Raw genomic sequence first — 19,839 nt, forward strand, 5'->3', positions numbered from 1 at the left:
TCTGCAGCTGTTTGGAAAAATCCTGATGTTGCAAATTATCATTATGTCTAATTACTTGACTTTAAGAACTGAAGTTTAAATCCTGTAGTTGAATTTCTTATTGGAAGTAGGAGAACTGGCAACACTTCTTTATCAGATGCACTTAAATTTCTTTAAAATTCCCCTATTCAAAAAAAATGAACACAGCCTAGTGCTAAAAACTAAATTTGCACAGGTAGCTTGCAACTGGGCTTGTGCAAAAAAAAAATCAGAATTTGTTTGGAACTATTTGCTTCTAGAAATTGAGTCTTTGCCTACTAGAAAGGTATTTGATGTATTAAAGGTATTCTAATTTCTCATGTTTTGAGTGGAATAGAGAGGAGTACTGTAGTTTACCAAGTATACTTTTGTGTGGCTTACCTTGCCTGAATATGCTACAGATGCTTTCTAATGTTCTAGTTACCTTTGCATATAGGCTTAAATTGTTGGCAGTTGTCAGAAGGAATTTCATACCTTCTGTTGCATTGGCACAAGTATTTTTGAAGCAATTTAGAAAAATAAACTAATCTGGCAGGGAACTAGCCTGGCTAAAAAAAAGGGTTTAGCTTTTAGCCAGATCAGTTCCTCAAGCATAGTTCACGAACCAGTTGCATGCGTGAACACTTATTTTTGGTATAAGGGTATACCTTTGGTATAAGGTATGGGGGTGGGAAGATAGGTGTGACTTTTTTTGTGGCTGTGCTGGCTCGGTGGTTTTGAGAGCCTCTGAGTTTCAGCTGCTCTTGATGATATGCTGCAGCAATACAAAGTAAAAGTGTAAAGGGAATCTGTGGCTGGATACTTGCACCTTCTGTTCGTGCTGCCCCCGATTATGTTTTGAGACTTACAATTGAGATTTCAGTGTGTTGTGTTATACTGCAAATAATGTACACTGTAATCTTTCTGACTTCAACTGTATTTTCACTCCAGCATTCTTCAGCATCCAAATGTTCTCCAGTGCATCGGGCAGTGCGTGGAAGCCATTCCTTACCTCCTAGTTTTTGAGTTCTGTGACTTGGTAAGTGCGTTTGTACAAAAGGCTGCGGTTATTTTTCTGTTATGTAAATTTTATGTAGTATATTTATTGCCCTTCAGGCACGAAACTATTCTTATTTTTCTTTTGGGGGATTTCTTTTTTTGAATAACCAGAATTTCAGAAAGGATACTTTTTTTAGTTTAGAGACAGACTGCAGAAGTTTTTTTTTTTTTTTAGAATTTACGTGATGAATAAAAAAGTTTATGTTCTTGTGGAATGTTTTGAGGAAAAAACTAGTTGTTCTTTCTTTGATATGAGTTATTAGTGTCTTTCAGTCTAACTACATCATGTAACAAGGAGGCTGGAAGGAAAAAAGGATGCTTTTTATTGCAGTCCAGTATCATGCACGTGCTCAGTCTCATCCTAAATTTTACTTGCTGTCTGTGGAACCTTAACTTGTTTTTAACACGACTTCTGTGAAAATGTTATTTTAGGAAACTGAAAGAACTTCCTCCCTCCTGCCTCTTCCCCTCCAGCGTGCCCAAATTTTACCTGTGCTGTGCAGCTAAAATGCAGTGGTGGGCTAATCTCCAGAATCTGTAATGAGTGTGCTCCAACAGTTGGAGTTTCAAGTATCATCCTGTGCTCTTCCTGATCCTTTCTGTTACTGTACTTCTATTATTCCTACTTTCTTATTCTTTTATCTCCCTCCTTCTGTCTCTTCCCGCCCCAGGCATCTACCTCTTGTGCTTCCTGAACACCTAAAGAAATGCTAAGAGCACAGTGAAGGGTATTCTCAATGGTTTCTGCTCTGCTGTTAGTGCCACAAAGGCCACTGAAGATAGGAAGGGTAGTTGCACAGAAACCTTGCTCAGCTACTGCATTCTTGAGCATGTGTTGGAATTTACGTAAGTTTTGTGAGGAAGGAGGTGGTATGCATGTATGGAAACTTTGCGCTGTGCCCGGTACACACAGAATCTTAAGAAACTAAGATTTGGATATGGCAGTGGTCCCATGGTCTGGAAAGACTTGAATTGCTTTATTGTAGTGTAATACAATATTAAAAAAAAAAATACAAACCCAGAACTCCAAGTGGCTGTCTAAATGTAGGCTTAATTACTGCTTTTAAATCTGTGGTCTAGATATTAGTGAAAACAGTTCGTTGAGAAATGTCAAGGCAGAAGCGAACTCAGGAGTGTTGTGTTTTACCCCTGGCAGGAAGCTGAGTACCATGCAGCTGCTCGCTCGCTCTCCCCAGGTGGGAAGGGGAGAGAATCAGAAAGGTAAAAGTGTGAGAACACATGGGGTGAGATAAAAACAGTTTACTAGGCAAAGCAAAAGCTGTGTGCCCAAGCAAAGCAAAACAAAGAATTCATTTGCTACTTCCCATCAACAGGCAGGTGTTCAGCTGCTTCCAGGACAGCAGGGCTCATCACCTCTAACAGTTTCTTGGGATGACAAACACCATCCCTTTGAACGTCCCTCCCCTTCCTCTCTTAACCCCATCTTTCATTACTGAGCATGACACAATGTGGTATGGAATATCCGTTTGGTCAGGCTGGGTCACCTGTCCTGGCTGTGTCCCCTTGTGAACTTCTTGTGGACCCCCAGGGTCCTCACTGGCAGGGCAGCACGAGAAGCAAAAATGGCCTTGGCTCTACATAAACACTGCTCTACATAAACACTGCTCTGCAACAGCTGAAACCATGGGTGTGTTATCACCACTATTTTCATCAAAAAAACAAAATGCAGCCTTGTGTGAGCCACTGCGCAGAAAATTATTTCTGTCCCAGCCAAAATCATGACTTTGCTACTAAGAAGTCTTTAAGAAGTAAAAATAGTTTGTACTTATAAAAGTCAATATAGTCCTTCTTAACCTGCTTCACTACTACAGTATTTTCCTTTAAACTCAGATACACAAATCCAGTTCTAGTTGCACCAGATGCCTCAGGCGATTTAAATAAAAGTGAACATGAACTTTGAGTTTTTTTGAGAAACATCAGTTAATCTGTGACCTTAAATAATCATATTTTTCATTACTGCTCTTTTGCTCAAATTTACTATCTGTGGTAAATTAATGAGGCGAAAATGCTGATAAAAACGTTCTTTTTCTATATGGGAGAAAGGCCTGAACTTTTAAAATGATTGATCAAAGTGAAATGTTAAATTTTTGGCTAAGAATGGAAAAGTGGTTGCCTAAGGTTAAGCAGATTTTTTTTTCAATGTGCAGAAATGGAATACTTCTTACTGATTTTAAACCTGCTATTCAAGTTGTAGTTTCTTTTAAAAGAACCCTTGAAAAAGAACTGTATTTTATAGGCTTTGTTAGTAGATATAAATCAAAATATTTAATCAGAATTAACTGCTGCCATGTTTTTAAATAGTTACATTTTTTAATCTCACTTTGAATTTGGAGTAACTTTTAAAGATTGCCCTACTTTAAGTATATATTAAAAAAACTTCCTTGTTTGCCTGATGATTAGTGCCAAAAATTGTCATGGAAAGGATTTTATTTAAGCAGATAAAGTAGATTTTTACTTTAACTGGGGGCAGTAAGCTTGACAGCCAAAATGGTATTTTTACAAAGTTGAATGTAGTTAGGTAGTTTCATTGGAAGAGAAAATAAATATCTGTGCTGACTTCTATTCCAAGTGAACTAAAGCTTGTTTTTTAGAAAATTACATATTGTAGGGAGTTAAACATGACTTTCATACTGAAAGCCTGGCTCACTTGAGGACTTCTTACTTGGTAGAGCTGAGCATGTCGTAGAGATCATAGTATTTTATTCATTGTGCACACAAATATACAGGGGCTAGGCAGACAAAACAGCATTCACTTTAAGTAGTTTCATGCAGTGATTGAGATGAGCACATTGTTAGCTTAGTTATTGCTGTGTCACTAACTTCTGCTGTAGTCCTAGGGTCTAGTGTGGGAGGGAGCAATATTGAAGTGAGGGGAGAGGAGAAACATGGTGAGGGGAGAAATGTCAAGGAAACCAGACAGCACCATTTGGAATAGAAGGTATGACTAGATAGCTTCCTTTAGTAGTTCTTTGGTTTTAGTAGACTTTCAGCAGGCTACTACTCTAGAAGTTGCTCATAATACGGTGGCTGGAATGGCAGTTACTTGGGTTTCTCAGGGTTTTAGTAAGTGACGCCAAAAGGTGGTAGGTTCTTTTGTACCTTTTTTCTGAAATTGGGTAACACAGTGAGTGTGGAGGCGCTTCCAAAACATGCCAGTTTCAGGTTCTTCAGTAGAAGGACTGTAGGAACAGATGCAGTTCAAGTGGTTGGCTGAAGGTTTTAGTGTCTTTTGTGGCTGCTTGTTGTTCATATAGGAAGGATGGAAAATGTTGCTGTTTTGCTGGTGGTAGTATAATACTGTGCTAACACTCTTTACCCTGCGTTACTGATGTCGTATATACATGTTCAACAAAGAATAAACTTGTTGTGATCTGCGTTACTTATGTGGTTAAGAGTGAGATGGCTATTAAAAAAGTGACAAATAGGTTAGCTGTATTGGATAGGAAGTTTTATCTTTAGATGACAAGCTTTTTTTTTTTAGCTGTGCAGATTCCACTTTGCAAGTTTGTATATATACACAAGTTTGTGTGTGTATATATATATATACACACACACACGTACACTATAATAATAAAGTAATGAAAAGTGTGGCTGGTCTACTGACCAAGACCATCTAGAGGATACAGAGGGTGTTCTCTTCACATGCCTTCAAAATTATAGCATATTATAGCATCTCCCCCTTTTGCAACTTTTAATAGGATTTGCGGGCCCTTTATAGGGCCATTTGACCTTGCCTTGCCTGCTCAGGCAGCCCTGTTGGATTATCAGTTTCCAGGTTCCTTGGCACTGAAAGGTCTTGGTCAGAGGCACTGGAAACTAGTGCAGAGATACCAGAGCCAACTGTCACTGGAGCGGTACTGAATGTCATGTGGGCTAAATTACTTGTTTGCCTGGCCATATAAACTATTTACAGATTTCTGTTACACAATGTTGTATACACGGCAACTATGTTTGCTAGCATTTAGCCTATTTTGTAGTGTAATCCAACTTGCTGTGTGTCCCTTGCTTTTGAGAACTGGGCAAGAAGCAAGGGAGGTCAGTTTCATGTAAGCGCTTGAAAGGCTTAAATTCTGATTTTCCTTTGCTTCTGTTACAATTGTTTAAATTCTTTAACAGGTAAATACAAAATGAAATGGTCAATAAGTCCTTAAAAGATCCTGCATTAGTTTGTTTAGTATGTTAGAGGTCTTCTATGAATAGCTAACTGGCCACTGTTAAAAGCTGTAGAATGGTGCCAGGTTAAAAATAGTGGTAGCTGGCTTATTAACTTCAACGTATTACTCAGTCATGTGTGGCCAGCATTTTGTCAGCACAGCAACTCTTCTAGTAGTTTGACATAATTTATGAGTAAAGGAAAGTTATTCAAATGTGGAAGCACCATCTATATGGTGAAGGTGATTTGCCTATCAAATAGTTCTTGAAGAAGTTTCTTATATCTTGCCATTCCTGAGCAGATGAGATCAGCAGGACGCAGTATTTGCCCAGAATGCCCTGTAGCTTGCTGCAGGGATGTAGTTGTTACTGGAAGGTGTCTGCCTGCAGTGGTTGGTTCTTATTTGGCCTTTTTCTGATTACTGCCACTTGAAAACATTGTCTTCAAATAAAATAAAAATCTTTGCAATGAAAACTTCTTAACCAAAGTGTTCAACAAATCAGTTTAATAATCGTAGTTAATAACAATGAAGGAGTCAAATACTGCATATATCAATAATATGTAGTTTTAAAGAGGAAAAAATGGGAGGTTGACAGTACATGGCAGCTCCAGAAATCATGTTTGTTGGGTTCAAACAATTCTTATTCTCAGAAATGTTTAGTATTTCTTACTTATATATGTCTAAACAACTTTCTAATGGTATAAGGGGTCCATACCATACACCACTTTCAGGTATTTTAACAGCAGTGATGTTGGGTACGTATATGGTGAAGCAATGTTGAAGCAGGGAGGCAGGGGTAGTATTTTTAGTTTTCTTAATTATGTGGTGTTATGTGACTTGGCAGGTAGCTTTCCAGCTTGGTAGAAAGTGTTGAGTGGACATAATTGGGTAACATCTTTATGCTTCTCAAACCCTGTCAGTACCTACTTGTTTAAAAAGTCACCTCAGCAGTTTGGGTGTTCTTATGGACCAAACGTGGAATTTCTGCAAAGCAGAAAGCTACAGAAGAATACTGCAGATAAATGTGCCCCTGGCTTCTGGTTGTTAGAGGAGAAAATAAAATTAAGACTTATTTACAAAGAAGGCTGAACTGATCCTGACTAGAACTGAGAGAGGTGGGAGGAAAGGTAAAAATCTCGTTCTTCACAGATTCCCAGGAGAAAAGGGATGAGGCAGAACAAGTTGGAGAAAAAGTGGAGCCGTCTTTAAGCATGATTACCAAGCTTTTTATTTTCAGGTGTCTGAGCAGTGAATTTTGCAGAACTGTGTTTCCCCTGACATGTATAAGTTTTGATACTTAAAGAGCTCTGCATTAAAAAACTCTGTCCAATAAAGAGCCATTGTGTGGCTCAAAATTGGGAATACTATTGATGTGTCACTACTGTCTGTTTGTAGACAGGGAGGCATCATAGGATAATTCAAGCTGGAAGGGACCTCAGTAGGTCTTCAGTTCAACCTCCTGCTCAAAGCAGCATCAACCTGGGGGCAGACCGGGTTGCTCAGGGCTTTGGCCAGGTGGGTCTTCGAAAACGTCCAAGAGTGGAAACTGCATGGCTTCTCTGGGCAACTTGCTCTGCTGCTCAGGTGTCCTTACTGGGAAAACAATTTTCCTTATGCTTAGTCTGAACTTCTGTTTTGACTTGCGCCTGTCATCTCATCCTTCTGCAGTGAAGAGTTGGCTCAGTCTTCATAGCTTCATAAGTACTGGACAGCTGCTATCAGGTGCCCCTGCAGTTTTTCCTTCTCCAGGCTGAATTAGCTGGGGTGAAATGTTCTGATCCCCTGACAGTCTTGGTGACGCTCTACTGAACTTGTTCCAGTCTCTCTCTCTTGTTTTGGGGCAGCCGCTGCTGGATACAGGATCTAAATGTGGTGTAACAAACAGGGGGGAGAAGGGAGTAATTCTTTCCTTGGCCTCCTGGCTATGGTCATATTGATGCAGCCTAGGATGCTGCTTGCAGTTTTTGCTTCCGGGGAGTACAGGTGCTTGATGTTCAGCTTGCTGTCTACCAAGATTCCTGGGTCCCCTTTTGCAGAGCTGCTGTCCAGCTGTTCGGTCCTCAGTCTGTATTGTTGCAAGGGTTTTTTTTCGTTCCAGGTGTAGGACTTCGCATTTGTCTTTCTAGAATTTCATAAGGTTTCAGTTGGCCCCTTCTTCCAGCCTGCCCAGGTCCATCTGGGTGTTAGTCCAGCACTAGAGTGCATTCATTGATATGAAGGAGTGTCCTCTTAAACCAGTACCAAAAAAAACCCACAACAACTGTCTTTTAACTTTGATTGTTGCTATTAATAGGATGAGGAAAACAGCCAGAGGGCTTCAAGATGCTGGATTTAATACAACTTGCATTTCCTATAAAAATGTGTCTACATGAATTATTTACTAAATAATTCAGTTATTTACTAAATAAAGGATGCCACATAGCGCTGCTGTTACTAAGGCTTTTAAAAATTAAAAAGTAATTCCTTGGCGCATTTCAGGCATCTTAAGAACTTAATCCACCTGGGACAAACTGTGAGTAACCAGTTGCTGTTTCAAGGGATGACAGCGGTTTCACAGGATAGTTTGACTTTGTACAGCAGCATGCTGCCATCTAGAGTCAGTTAAACTGGATTTTTGTACTTCATTAGGCTATGCAATTGGGAATCTGTGATACGGACACTTCATTTTGTAGTTCTTCGGAATTCTGTTCTGGTTAATCTGCTCTGGCAAGGCAGAAAGGGAAGTGTGCGTTTGTGTGTTTATACACATGTATGAGTCAGTGTGATATTAAAGCTGTAATTGCAAGTCATAATAACATATATGGAGACATTTCTACAGAATTCTGTAGGATGCAAATACTTAAATGTTGCCTAATTAGTAGCTGAACACAGGATAAAGAGAATGTGATGAAGGTTTCTACAACATCAAACAGTTCAGAGCTTTTACATTTTTTGTCACAAAGTGGTATTAGCTCTACCTACTAGCTCTGTAGTATAAGTAACGTGTATAAAGCAGATGAAGATAGAAAGTTGCTTGCAAGTACTGTAGGATCTGTTCTTGTTTTAAAACAAATTAAAACAAAATTGTTTTACGTAGGAGTAGTGTCTGCTTTTAAGCAGACTGTCTATCCCACTTCTTATTTTATTAAATAACTCAGATTTGTGACTCTCCCGTCAATTAGTTCTCAGGTATCACTGCACTGTTAGATGTCTGTGTGGTGCGTTGCAATCTACTGCTTGAATTAAAAGAACTGTAAATTGTCACTTTTAATTAGCCGTATTAAGGAGAAATTAGATGCTTTAGTTACAGATCTGTAATGTACAGGAACACCAGAGGAGCAGAAGTTTAGCGATCTTTTCTTCTTTTCTGAAGACAACACTTTTTAGCCAGTGCAAAGACTGCTGCCTTGTCTGTTCAATCTCAGACTTCTCTTCAGTCTTCTTCCTGGTTCAAGGTTTAGGCACGGTTGGTGTGTACAGTTATAGCCCAGTATGTTACGCTGGTGAAGTAAGTTGTAATGTATTGTGCAGTCTCGATACAATTAATTTTCTTCAAAAACAAAAACAATTTCTGAAATCTTTTGGTAAACTTGCAGGAAGACTACGATTTAAATAAGAATAAAAATACAGAAGCGGTAGGTTAAAAGTTGTGTACAAGTGAAAGTAAGAACGGTGGCGTAAGAAACTTGTTCTCTTACCTTTCTTGGATTGTCCTACACAGGAAAAGCGAGACTAGAAGATGCTTGACAACTCCCAGTTATTTTTCCATCTGTTTCAAAGCTGTTTTCGTGGTTTTTTTTTTTTTTTTTGGTAATTTATGGAGTGCTTCTGTAGGCTTGTAAGTTGTATGGATGCTGATCAGCAATGCCTAGGTTCAACAAAACTGCTGCCATCCATCCTCTGGTGCCTGGGTGATGGGAGTGGGCTGTATTATCATGGTCTTTTAATATCTAAAGCTCAGGTGAGCTGGCAATTTCTGAAACAGTTTTCTGTGCTCTCTTCCTTCCATCCCCTTGCACATGCCAGACAACTGCTGGTGGGGAGCAATTGAAACTGATCACACTTAAAAAAACTGAAGCTCATCACGTTTTTAATGGAAAGCATTATTGTATGAAAGTTATGTTTTATGTGGCAGTGTGATTTAGATTGTTAACTTCTAAATGATGTGATTAAAAACCTTTACAAGGACAATACCATATGCCTTGGATGACTTCTTATACAAGTGATGACTGAAACTTAAGGAGATTCTTTATTAAGCACAAATCTATTTATAACTAGTGCTAACCTTGTTCACTGGTAAATAAGTAACGTAGGTAGTTAGCTGCCTCTTCATAAAGTGTTTCTTAGATTCACTTAACACACAAGGCTAAGTATTTTCAACTTCTTTTACAGGGTGACCTAAAAACTTATATTTGCAATGAACAGGACCACATTAAAGGAGATTCACAAATAATGCTGCTACAGAGAATGGCATGTGAGATTGCTGCTGGACTTGCTGTAATGCATAAGCATAATTTTGTGCATAGGTATGTTTTCCAGATAAGTTACTCTTTGTTATGGCGCACTCCAAAATTCATGTAGGTGTTTTCATTCAAATCGGCGCATTTTAAAGACACTAGATTAATAAACTTTCATCTAATTTACATATCCTATGTCAGGAAGGTGTGATGCTTATGAAGATGTTAAATTAACTGCAGTGATATGGTCTTACAGTCCTTGTGCGACTGTAAGCTAATCACCTTCTTTTTAGGTGATCTGCAGACTGTAGAACACAGCCTACTGCTAGGCCAATCCAGAAGATGTAGTTTGATTAATTCTTGCACAAGTTAAGTTTGTTTTGCTGGGGGTATGTGTGTTAGGGGTTGGGGGGGATGAAACTAAAATTTTGTTAGAATCGATCTTTCGGACTGTATTGTTATAGATTATAGCAATTTAGAATTTTGTAATCCGTTACCTTTGTTACTAAAAATGGAAAAAAAAAGTTGCTGCCCTTTCAATATGTTAAGGGAGAACCTGACTTAAAATACTGACTGAAGTAGGTGATCTCTCACTAAAGCACTGTTTATCTTCAGTGTCTCTTAATCTTCAGTAATGGAGCTAGTCAGATCATAATGGGAGAACAATTTCATTTTAGTGGTGGGGGAAGGCCTGTATTTCTTCTTTTTATTAAAAGATGATGCAGTTACTACTGAAACAATGGCAGTAGTTTTAACAGGTAAGAAAAAATGCAGTCGTGAAACTCATTGCTCTGAACTATGACAAACAAATTTTTTTGCTTTAATTGTAAAGTTGTTAAGCAGCTGGAGACATCAACCTTAGACTTGTAATGCTATATCAGAGTACTTGCTCCCCAGACATGGCTTACCTGATGAAACCTGATATATCTCAGGGTAGTTTATTCTGTGTGTGTGTATTGGGTCAGCCTGTTCTTAGCTGTAGAAGCAGCACTTGTATCATCCCTTTCAGCATGTTAGGAACTTGCTGGTCAATGCGTTGTACTACTTTGAGAAAGCAGAGACCTTGCGTTCAGGGAGAAGCTGAACTATTAAATTTCAGTCTTAAAAAGTGCATGTGTAAAACAACAAAACCCTAAGAAACCCCCCAATCCTAGACTCAGCTGGTGCCAGATAAGCAGAGCTTTTAACCTGTTTAACAATTTCAAGTTACTTGAAGGTAATACCAGTTGTGCCTTCTAAACTGAGCACTGCTTCTTGTATTGCAGCAGTGTGGCTTTGTAGGTATTAAATTTAACAGTATGTTTTTTCAGTGAAGTACAGTTAAACTTGATAAATAATTATTCTTCGGATCTGCAAAATTATCACTGTAAATGTTTACTTCTAGCAGCACTATCCTGAGGCTGTCAGAGTAAGTGGTAAAGCTCCAGCATCAGTGATTTTGTTGTTAGTGGTAAATTCTAGCAGCTAAACTTTATCTTCTCTTCTGGGATATTTATTTAAATAGTATATTACAAGTTGGAAAGCTTTGGAGCGTACTTGAAGGTTACAGATGTTTCTGACCTATGAGGTTCAACAGTTCTCAAAGGGGGGGGGGGGGAATCTTATTCTTTTGAAGTAGGGAAATTGTGTGGTTTTCAGACCATCTACACTTCAGAGATTTTTTTTAATGTACACAGAAGCAATGGTAGAATTCTTCCAGTGCACTTAATTGCCTGGTGCCCTTCTGTGGAACTGAGAAGCAAAATATTTGAGCAATTAGCATGTGGAACTCTTGCTGTCATGGCTATAGTTTCATAGTAAGCATGCAATTTCATTAAACTTGCATAGATTTCTGAGTTTGCATGATGGGTTTTCTAAAAAAGCTTCTTGCTATTATTACAGCAACACTGCTGCCTGTGAGCACTTGTCTGGTTTATAGTGGAAACTGGAAATATATATTCAAGAGCTTTTTTGATTCCTTTGTTAAATGAACTTTGATTCCTTTATTAAAGGAACTTTTATGAAGTACATGATTTCTTCTGATGGTCTTTCTCAAAGACTATGTATAGTTCTAGTTCAAATGTAATGTGTGGTTTTATTATTTAGAGGAACTTATATGTGCGTGTAATATATTACTGGTTGCTTAGTATGAGTTGCTTAGTATGAGTGAAGAGTGACAGAACTACGGTGTCCGCAGTTTTCTAGTAAGATTGGGAATCAATTGTTGGTGTGTATATATATTTAAAACTTGATGAAAATACAAGCAACAGAAGAACTACCACCACTTTTAGTTTGAATCAAAATTGTACTTCTGAAATGAATCTCCCTACTGTTGCCAGTTACTGTGACTGGGCTTGTATTATGAGTTGATCTTCTGGAGTGCATGGACTGGTTTAATTATATCCAAAGAGAATCAGAGAGATAGCTTCGGGTGCATGCCTAACTTGCTTCAGCTTTTAGGAGCCTTTTGGTCTATGGGACCAGGCTACAGCTCATCTGAATAAAATTACTGAAGTGTATATAGCGTGGATATTGAATCCTTAGCACTAGTTGCTTCATATTACCGATCTGCTCCTGCCACTTGCTACTGTAACCTGTAAATGTGCTTTTTTAAAATTTTTTTGTAAAATTTTGTGGCTTTTTTTTTATTTGATTTTTCAAGCCATGGTCTGACTACTGAGTAGTGTTACTTCTTTTAACTCACTTGTCTTATTTTTAATTGAAGGCTTCTTGGTTTGTTCTTACTATTTATTTGTTTGCCTTTGCAGTGACTTGGCCTTACGAAATTGCTTTCTTACATCTGATTTAAATGTCAAAGTAGGAGATTATGGTATAGGATTCAGTAGATATAAGGTAAGTTATTGGTAATGTACCACTTTTTTTTTTAGTTTTTGAAGGATTTGAAAGCCTGAGATTATAACAAGCATATTACAATGTTATGAACTGATCCCAGATTGTCCTTTTTATTTTTCTGAATAGTGAACTTCTCAGAGTAACTGGCAAAGAACTGTAGCAAGGTCATGTAATGGAATAAACGATCTTTCCAGAAATGAATGGAGTTCCTGCTTATAGAAGTTTTTGGTTAAATTTGTGTTTGTATGTCATATATGCAGTAGCCCTAAAATAATAATGGCAGGTGTTATGCAAAAAATTAATCTGAATGTTCTAAGAGAGGAAAAATGCTATCAAAGTGCTTAATGAAAATGTTTAACATACTTAAATATACCAAGAAAGTGAAAAATGTAAAGTGTTCATTAAAGTTTTGAGTACCAAACATTAAACAAGAAATTGATATTCAATTTTCTTGTGTACAAGAAATGGATTTCTTGAATGCCGTTTTTCTCTAGCATTATTCTCTTCTACTTTGGTAAAATGAGATTACTTTTTTAATTCTCATTTTACACATAGTGATCACATAAAAACAGATCAGGTCAAAAAAGATTGTCAACTTCTGGAAGTTGTCCCGATGTTTGTTCAGTCTTTCTGTTTTTTTTTGTCAATAATATAGGAAGATTATATTGAGACAGATGAGAAGAAACTTGTTCCTCTCCGATGGACTGCACCTGAGTTAATAACAAGTTTTCAAGACAGACTGTTATCAGCAGAGCAGAATAAATACAGTAACATATGGTATGTAGTAAATAATAAAATAGTTTGTGAGGGATTTTGGAATACGTTTTCAAATGTTACATAAAGGAGTAAATATTTATCGTTGAATATTGGCCTGATGCAGTGCTTTTTTTATTTTATCAGATGTACAGTAGGTTAATCTACAAATCTGAAACTGTATCTTGCTTTGGAAAGTTGCCTAAAAATTGTTGCGAAAACAATTTGATTAAGAGAAATGTATAGCAGAAGAATAGATGTTTATACTAATAAAATATTTACTTGATTTGCCAAATTCCTTCAAATGTTTATAAAGGAAGGTATTTTTTTTCATTAGTAGCTGTGGATGATGTAAAACAAAATCTTGAGGTAGATGCAACTAGAATCCCTTTAAGGTTAGTCTCTGCTACCACAAAGCTTATAGAGAGAGACTCGTGAACATTTTTTGAAGTTGCCAAGTTCCACCTCAGTTCTCAAGTCCAGGAAAATTTGGATAACGGAAATTGAGGCTTAGGCTGCCATTTCCGAAAACATTGTAGCTAAATTCCTGCTTTTGTATTTTAAGGGTATTGAATAATAAACTAGGTTTTATTTATTAATGTAGAACAAGATTTGCAGAAAGTGAGATGGATAGAAGTGATTTAAATACTTTCTTCCTTGTATCCTTCAAGCAGAGTTCCTCAAATCATACTGTTCATCTAAACTACCAGCAGCCAGAGTCTTAAGCATTCCAAATTGAACTTCAGTGCCTTTTATTCAAAGCTTCTTTGACTAGGTTTGGACTGGATGATTCCAGAGACTCCTTCTGATGTAAATTATTCTATGGTAATAGAATTTACTTTGTATTTTGGGCAAGAAAAGGTTGCCCAAAGATCTGGATCAGCTCTAAGCACTGAAAATGCGATTAGTGTTGTATGTCATATGTATACAGCACTGAACAAAAACAAGGCTTCCGAGTACTTCAGCTTAAAAACACCAATTTAAAGAAGTCCGAAACAGATTAGTTTTCTAGTGGTTTGACTCACAAGTGCGGTTTTGTCCAACAGTAGTCTTTAGTGAAGCCATAGGTTTTTTTCCTCTTCTCTGTTTTAAATAGGCGTTTTCTAATTTTCTTTAATATGCAGGATTTTCTTCCATAGATAAGTCACTCATTTTGTTACCTTCATTGGCACTGGCCTTCAAAGAACTTTGTTTTTGAGGAACTTTGTTTTTGAGGCTTTTAGCATTCTGTCAAGCGCACTTGAAATGGGTTAACGGATTCTGAAATTATTATGGAGCCATGGGATAGTGATATTTGGTAGTTCTTGCCTGTTCTTGCATAACACTTTTTTTCTTGAGAGCAACTTAGTTCTTCGAACGTACAGTCATTTTGCTGGTCTTTTTTAGGTCCCTGGGTGTAACGTTGTGGGAGCTGTTTGAGAATGCTGCTCAGCCTTACTCAGAATTCTCTGACAGGGAAGTCCTAACCCATGTCATCAAGGAGAAACAGATTAAACTTTTTAAGCCACATCTGGAGCAGCCATACTCTGATAGATGGTAAACTTCATTTTTTTTATTTTTTAAAGCTGCTGAATATGTTTTTCATATTACCCATTTCTCTCAAAAGTGTATTGAAATTAAACGTTCCTTGCAAAGGCAGCCTATAGAAAATGAGGAGTTGCTATAGATGGAAATTCCTGCCAGTAATACTGCTGTTACTTTTTAGTATTTAGGTACCTGATTTTTATAAAATACTTTTCCTTGTGGAACCTATTGAAAGGTGTTTCTTACTTCTATAGGTATGAAGTTCTGCAGTTCTGCTGGCTATCTCCAGAAAAGAGACCAACAGCAGAAGAAGTGCATAGACTTTTAACTTACCTTCGCATGCAAAGCCAAAGGGACTCAGAGATTGATTTTGAACAGCAGTGGAATGCTCTTAAACCAAACACCACAAATAGAGAAACAAATAATTCTGCATTTCCAATCTTAGATCACTTTACAGGAGATAGACTTGGCCATGAAATGGAGGAAGTTCTTACTGTAACTGAAACAAGCCATGGCCTCAGCTTTGAATATATCTGGGAGGCAGCTAAGCATGATCATTTTGATGAATGTGGTCGTGTGAATCCTGATGAAGCAATGGCATACACAAGTATTTTCTTTCCCGTGGAGGTTTTTGAGAGATCGCTTTCAGAGCAAGGGCCAGGAGCACAGGATGGAAGTGGTCAGGAAGCATCGCTTGCTGTTCCTGGGGTGTTACCTGTGTTTGATGCACACAAACTGTCTGTTGGAAATGACTACTATATCCAGTTAGAGGAAAAAGGTAGTGGCTGCAGCATGAATTTCGATAACCAATCGGTTGTACTAACTACAGAAGTTGATCAAGAAGCTGTTCAAGAAAAAAGTTCTCATTTCATGGTTCTCAGGGATCTTGATGTTGAAGAATCTAGCACTGATGGGGACTTCTTCCACTACAATACAGATCCTAAAGAGGAATTTTTGCCTGCTAATAGTAGTCCAGAAAGTCCTTTCCAGAATATATTTAATGACATTAACAGATCAGAAGAATTAAAGAACAGAAAAATACTTGGTTTTGCTGAAACGAATGATATTCCTAAAGACTTTAAACTGACTGTTTTAAACTCAAACACAGATATTACAAGTGTCACAGGCTTTGCTGAGAAAGAGCATTCTAGTCATGTTTCTGAAAACAAAGCAGTTTCGTTAGGTGAAAATATTTCTAACCAGTCTGACTTAGTAACTTTAGAAGAACTTTCTGGTAACTTCTTATTTCTTCAAGAGAAAAACTTATTAACAGGGATATTGTCTAACAAAACCAGCAGTGATTTCGGGCAAAAACCAGAAACTGTTCTAAAAAGTATGTTGGAAACCTCACATAGAAACACTGTAGAGCCTGAGCCTGTGTTGGCTGAAAATGCGCAGGTCTTTTCTTTAGTATGTGAAAACCTTGGAACCATGAAAGATGAAAATTGTAATCCAGTAACAACGGATAAAGATATGAATTCTCAGACGACTGTAGAGATGCAGGCATCCTCTAGTCCGTCTGCAGCCTATAAGTTGCATGATAAATGTGCAAATCTTCCTTATTTGAAGGATGAGGGAAAACTTTCAGATGTGGAAGTCAACAAAGTCTTGTCCTGTAACACTGATACTCTTTGTCAAGAAGAGCTGTCCAGTAATACAAAAAATAATAATGTTGGAAACGATCCATATTACAGTGTTGCTGTTAAAACAGATGGGAGTGATGTACAAATGAAACAGGGAATACTTTCTAAGTCTGAAGTAGCTTTTAATAGGGAAAAATCCAATCAGGAAGATACAGAAGGAAACTTGCAAAGTAATTCTCCCATATTAAAAAAAGATGATTTGTCAGAGGAAAGACAAGAAACATTAAATCATTTTGAGAATTGTAAGGGTGTTCCAGAAGAGGTGACCTTAATTTCTGTTGCTACTTCAGATTGCACAAGTCAGGATAGTCTTTTGGAAGACAGCCCATCTCCTGTACAGACTGCAGAACAGGCCTTAGAGACACCTGACTCTTTGGATTCTTTAGATGTAAATGAGGTTTTAGAATCTTTACAGGCTCAAAGTCCTCAGAAACTTTTACCACCTGATAAGCCTGCTGACAGTGGCTATGAAACAGAGAATCTGGAGTCTCCGGAATGGACTTCCCATATTACTGTTGAGGATGCTTCTAATGCAGATATTGGTAACTGTGGTGTCAGTGAGAGCAATGCCAATGATTTACCTTCTAATCCAGTCATAATTGTTTCAGAAGCAGCAGCTTGTTTAGATGCAGTAAACAATTTTGAAATAACCCCAGAGGTTTTTGTGGGTGGGAATCAAAACTCCTATAGAGACTCTGCCTATTTCTCTGATAATGATTCTGAGCCAGATAAAAAAACGGAAGAGACTGTAAATCTATCAAGAGAGGCTACGTGTATCACTTCTGCAAATAGAGGAGAGAATAATACTAAAAAGGATTGTTGTTTTGAAGAGAGAGAACAAAAGCATGACCTAAGAAATTACCAGGATACCAGTAATCAAAGTACAAAACCAGAACTGAATCACAAGATAGAGATACAAGAGATGGATGTAAGGATACAGAGGTGTCCTGAAGAGTGGACTGAGGCAACTCTGAATTCCCTGGAAATATCAATGGAAAATAACCTAAGGGATGAAATAAAGCTGTCGGAGTTTTCCCATAAAAGTGTCTCTTGTGTTGGCACTAATACTTCAGAACTTTTTTCACACAGAGACTTGAAATCTGTGCATAACATACACAATCCTTTAGATTTGAGTGAGAAGTCCTTCTATCACGTTGAAGGACAAAAGTTGAAAGAGCCAGATATTGAAGGAAAATACCTTGGCAAGCTCGATGTTTCTGGAATGCTTGATTTAGAAGATGGCGATGATGCGGATGAGGAAGATGAAAACAGTGATTCTGAGGATGACATGAGGACTTTTCATATGCATAGTCTGAGTTCTGACAGTGAAGATGAAACTGTTCATCAAGTACCTGAGATACTTACTGACAAGGATGATGGAAAGCATCTGAGAAGCTTGTTGAAACTTCCGAAACCTCTTAATGAAAGGCAACATGAGCACTGGAAAAATGAGAAAAAGGCTGTAACTTTCTTTGATGATGTCACGGTCTATTTGTTTGATCAGGTATCCTTTTTGAATTACTAAGTAAAGTTGTTTTTTTAAACAAGACATGGTAAATAACTTGCTAGTATATATGGGCACATTGTTACAAGATCACTTTCTTGTCTTGTCATCTTGTTTGTGATGTGTTTGTATTCTCTATGTAAAGAAACTTTTTTCTTGGCTAGGTGCGGTTTTGTGCTGATGGTAGAATAGCAGCAGGGACTTGAAGTGTAGTTTTGCTTTGAACAGGGTTGCTTGCCAAGTCCTAAATTTCCACTGCTTTTGGAACCTTGACTGTGTATGCACTGGATGAAACCTGGTTTTTAGTGATGTTTTACTGATGCACGTAAGCTGTACAGAATTTGAGTGAGAGACAGCATTATGGACCAGATTTTATTAAAAAAAAAAAAAAAAAAAACTTCTATAAAGTTACAACATTCTGATTAATTTATCTGTTTAATGAATTTGGGGACTTACGGTTTAAGTTCAAATGTCTTTATAATAAAAATAAAAACTGAGTCCTGCATTAGTTAGCATTAATTTACCTTAAGCTATAATCAAAGATGAGAGCAGTAGTTAGATGACAGTGCTGCTTTTTATTAATACAATGTTATTCAAGTTTAGTAAAACAATACTGATCTGCTTATAAAATTCAAGGTTAGTTTTGTTTCCCTGTTTGCTTTATCAATTTTTAAGCTTCTGTAACCTGATACAAAGGGGATTGTATTTTAACGTTATAGAAACTGAACTAGTACAGTCAGTTTAAAAGAACAGTGACGTTGTCAGGCATACTAGGGGTCATTGTCTTTTGGAATAGAAAACACAGGTATGTATTTGTTTTTCTGTCCTCTGTAGAATAGTAATCCTATTGTCGGAGGGGAAGGAAAAAATAATCTGTGTTAAACTACTTAGTTGTTGAACTCACTTATTATAGTAACTGATAAAATGTTGGCTGCTTCAAATACTAGTCCTGCAGAGCGTGTCTCTTTATCCTGAAGCATAGTTAAAGGGTTAAAAAAAAAAAAGGTAAAACGTTGGGAGATGGGACTATCTAAGGCTTTTCCAGAATAGAAAAAAAAATCCCTACCTGTGTATTGCAGTAAGGGAACTGTTTTCTGTGCAACTGGAAGATATTTTAGCTTTGTTCCTAGGGCATATGAAACCTCTTTATATGATAAATGATGTAAATAGTCACTTCTGCATTCAGTTTAGCATAGATCTGATGCAACTTTTTTTGAAAATGGAGGTGTATCCATATGCTTAATGTACAATTCAAAGTCCTGTTGTGTGGTAATAACTAAGAGCTTGCAGACCATTTATTTTCATAGTAGATTTGATGGGGAAAACAAAGTGTTTTTGGAAAGCTAGCATCAAACTGCATGGATGCATGGTGTATATGAAAGAGTTAACCGAGCTGTTTTGTTTGCATTAGGAAACGCCAACTAAGGAGCTGGGAAACCGTGTAGCAGACCTTAATGGCGAAGGCTCTCACAGCACTCCTGCTCCACCTTCGGGTTTTAGTTACTTAAACAGATTCACAAATTCAGAAAGCTCGACAGATGAAGAAGGTACTTAAATGTATTTATACACAGCAGGGGTTGAGAATATTTTATGCATAGTTTTTAATGAAGTGTCACTTAAAATATGTGGTTTGTATGTTCACTGTACCATACTGGCTTCAGTTTTGCATCCTAAGTAAATACTTCAGCTAGGCTTGGATAGTAGTGTTACTGTTTATCAAAGCTTGAGAGAAAATACTGTTTGACATGTATTGGCTATCTTGAGAGGCAACCAAAGTACAGGCAATAAATCTTTGTGGACTCCTGGACTAGAACACAGTTGGCTCAAGATGATTTTTTTTGAGTCGGAGAGAAGGTCTGGATGCTGTGGCATTCCATCACTTCTAGACCTCAGTGCTCTTGTGACTCAATGAAGAC

The 19,839-nt window shown here is 37.5% G+C and overlaps 1 protein-coding gene across 3 annotated transcripts in view; it reads left to right on the forward strand.

The window, feature by feature from the left end:
- The window catches only part of LMTK2 (lemur tyrosine kinase 2), a 43,272-nt gene that overhangs the window by 16,315 nt on the left and 7,118 nt on the right, over positions 1-19,839 (forward strand). For all 3 annotated transcript variants that reach the window (XR_013939647.1, XM_080556536.1, XM_080556537.1), the window contains exons 6-12: positions 949-1,036; positions 9,603-9,736; positions 12,415-12,499; positions 13,155-13,276; positions 14,639-14,788; positions 15,031-17,923; positions 19,335-19,470. Coding sequence is in view for 2 of the 3 variants with exons in the window: in XM_080556536.1 (XP_080412662.1) it covers positions 949-1,036; positions 9,603-9,736; positions 12,415-12,499; positions 13,155-13,276; positions 14,639-14,788; positions 15,031-17,923; positions 19,335-19,470 (3,608 nt within the window). In the remaining variant the exon portion in view is untranslated. The remainder of the gene's footprint in view (positions 1-948; positions 1,037-9,602; positions 9,737-12,414; positions 12,500-13,154; positions 13,277-14,638; positions 14,789-15,030; positions 17,924-19,334; positions 19,471-19,839) is intronic.

This window comes from Anser brachyrhynchus (genome assembly GCF_964034855.1).
Source record: "Anser brachyrhynchus genome assembly, chromosome: 15".
In the NCBI taxonomy this organism is placed as follows: Eukaryota; Metazoa; Chordata; class Aves; order Anseriformes; family Anatidae; genus Anser; species Anser brachyrhynchus.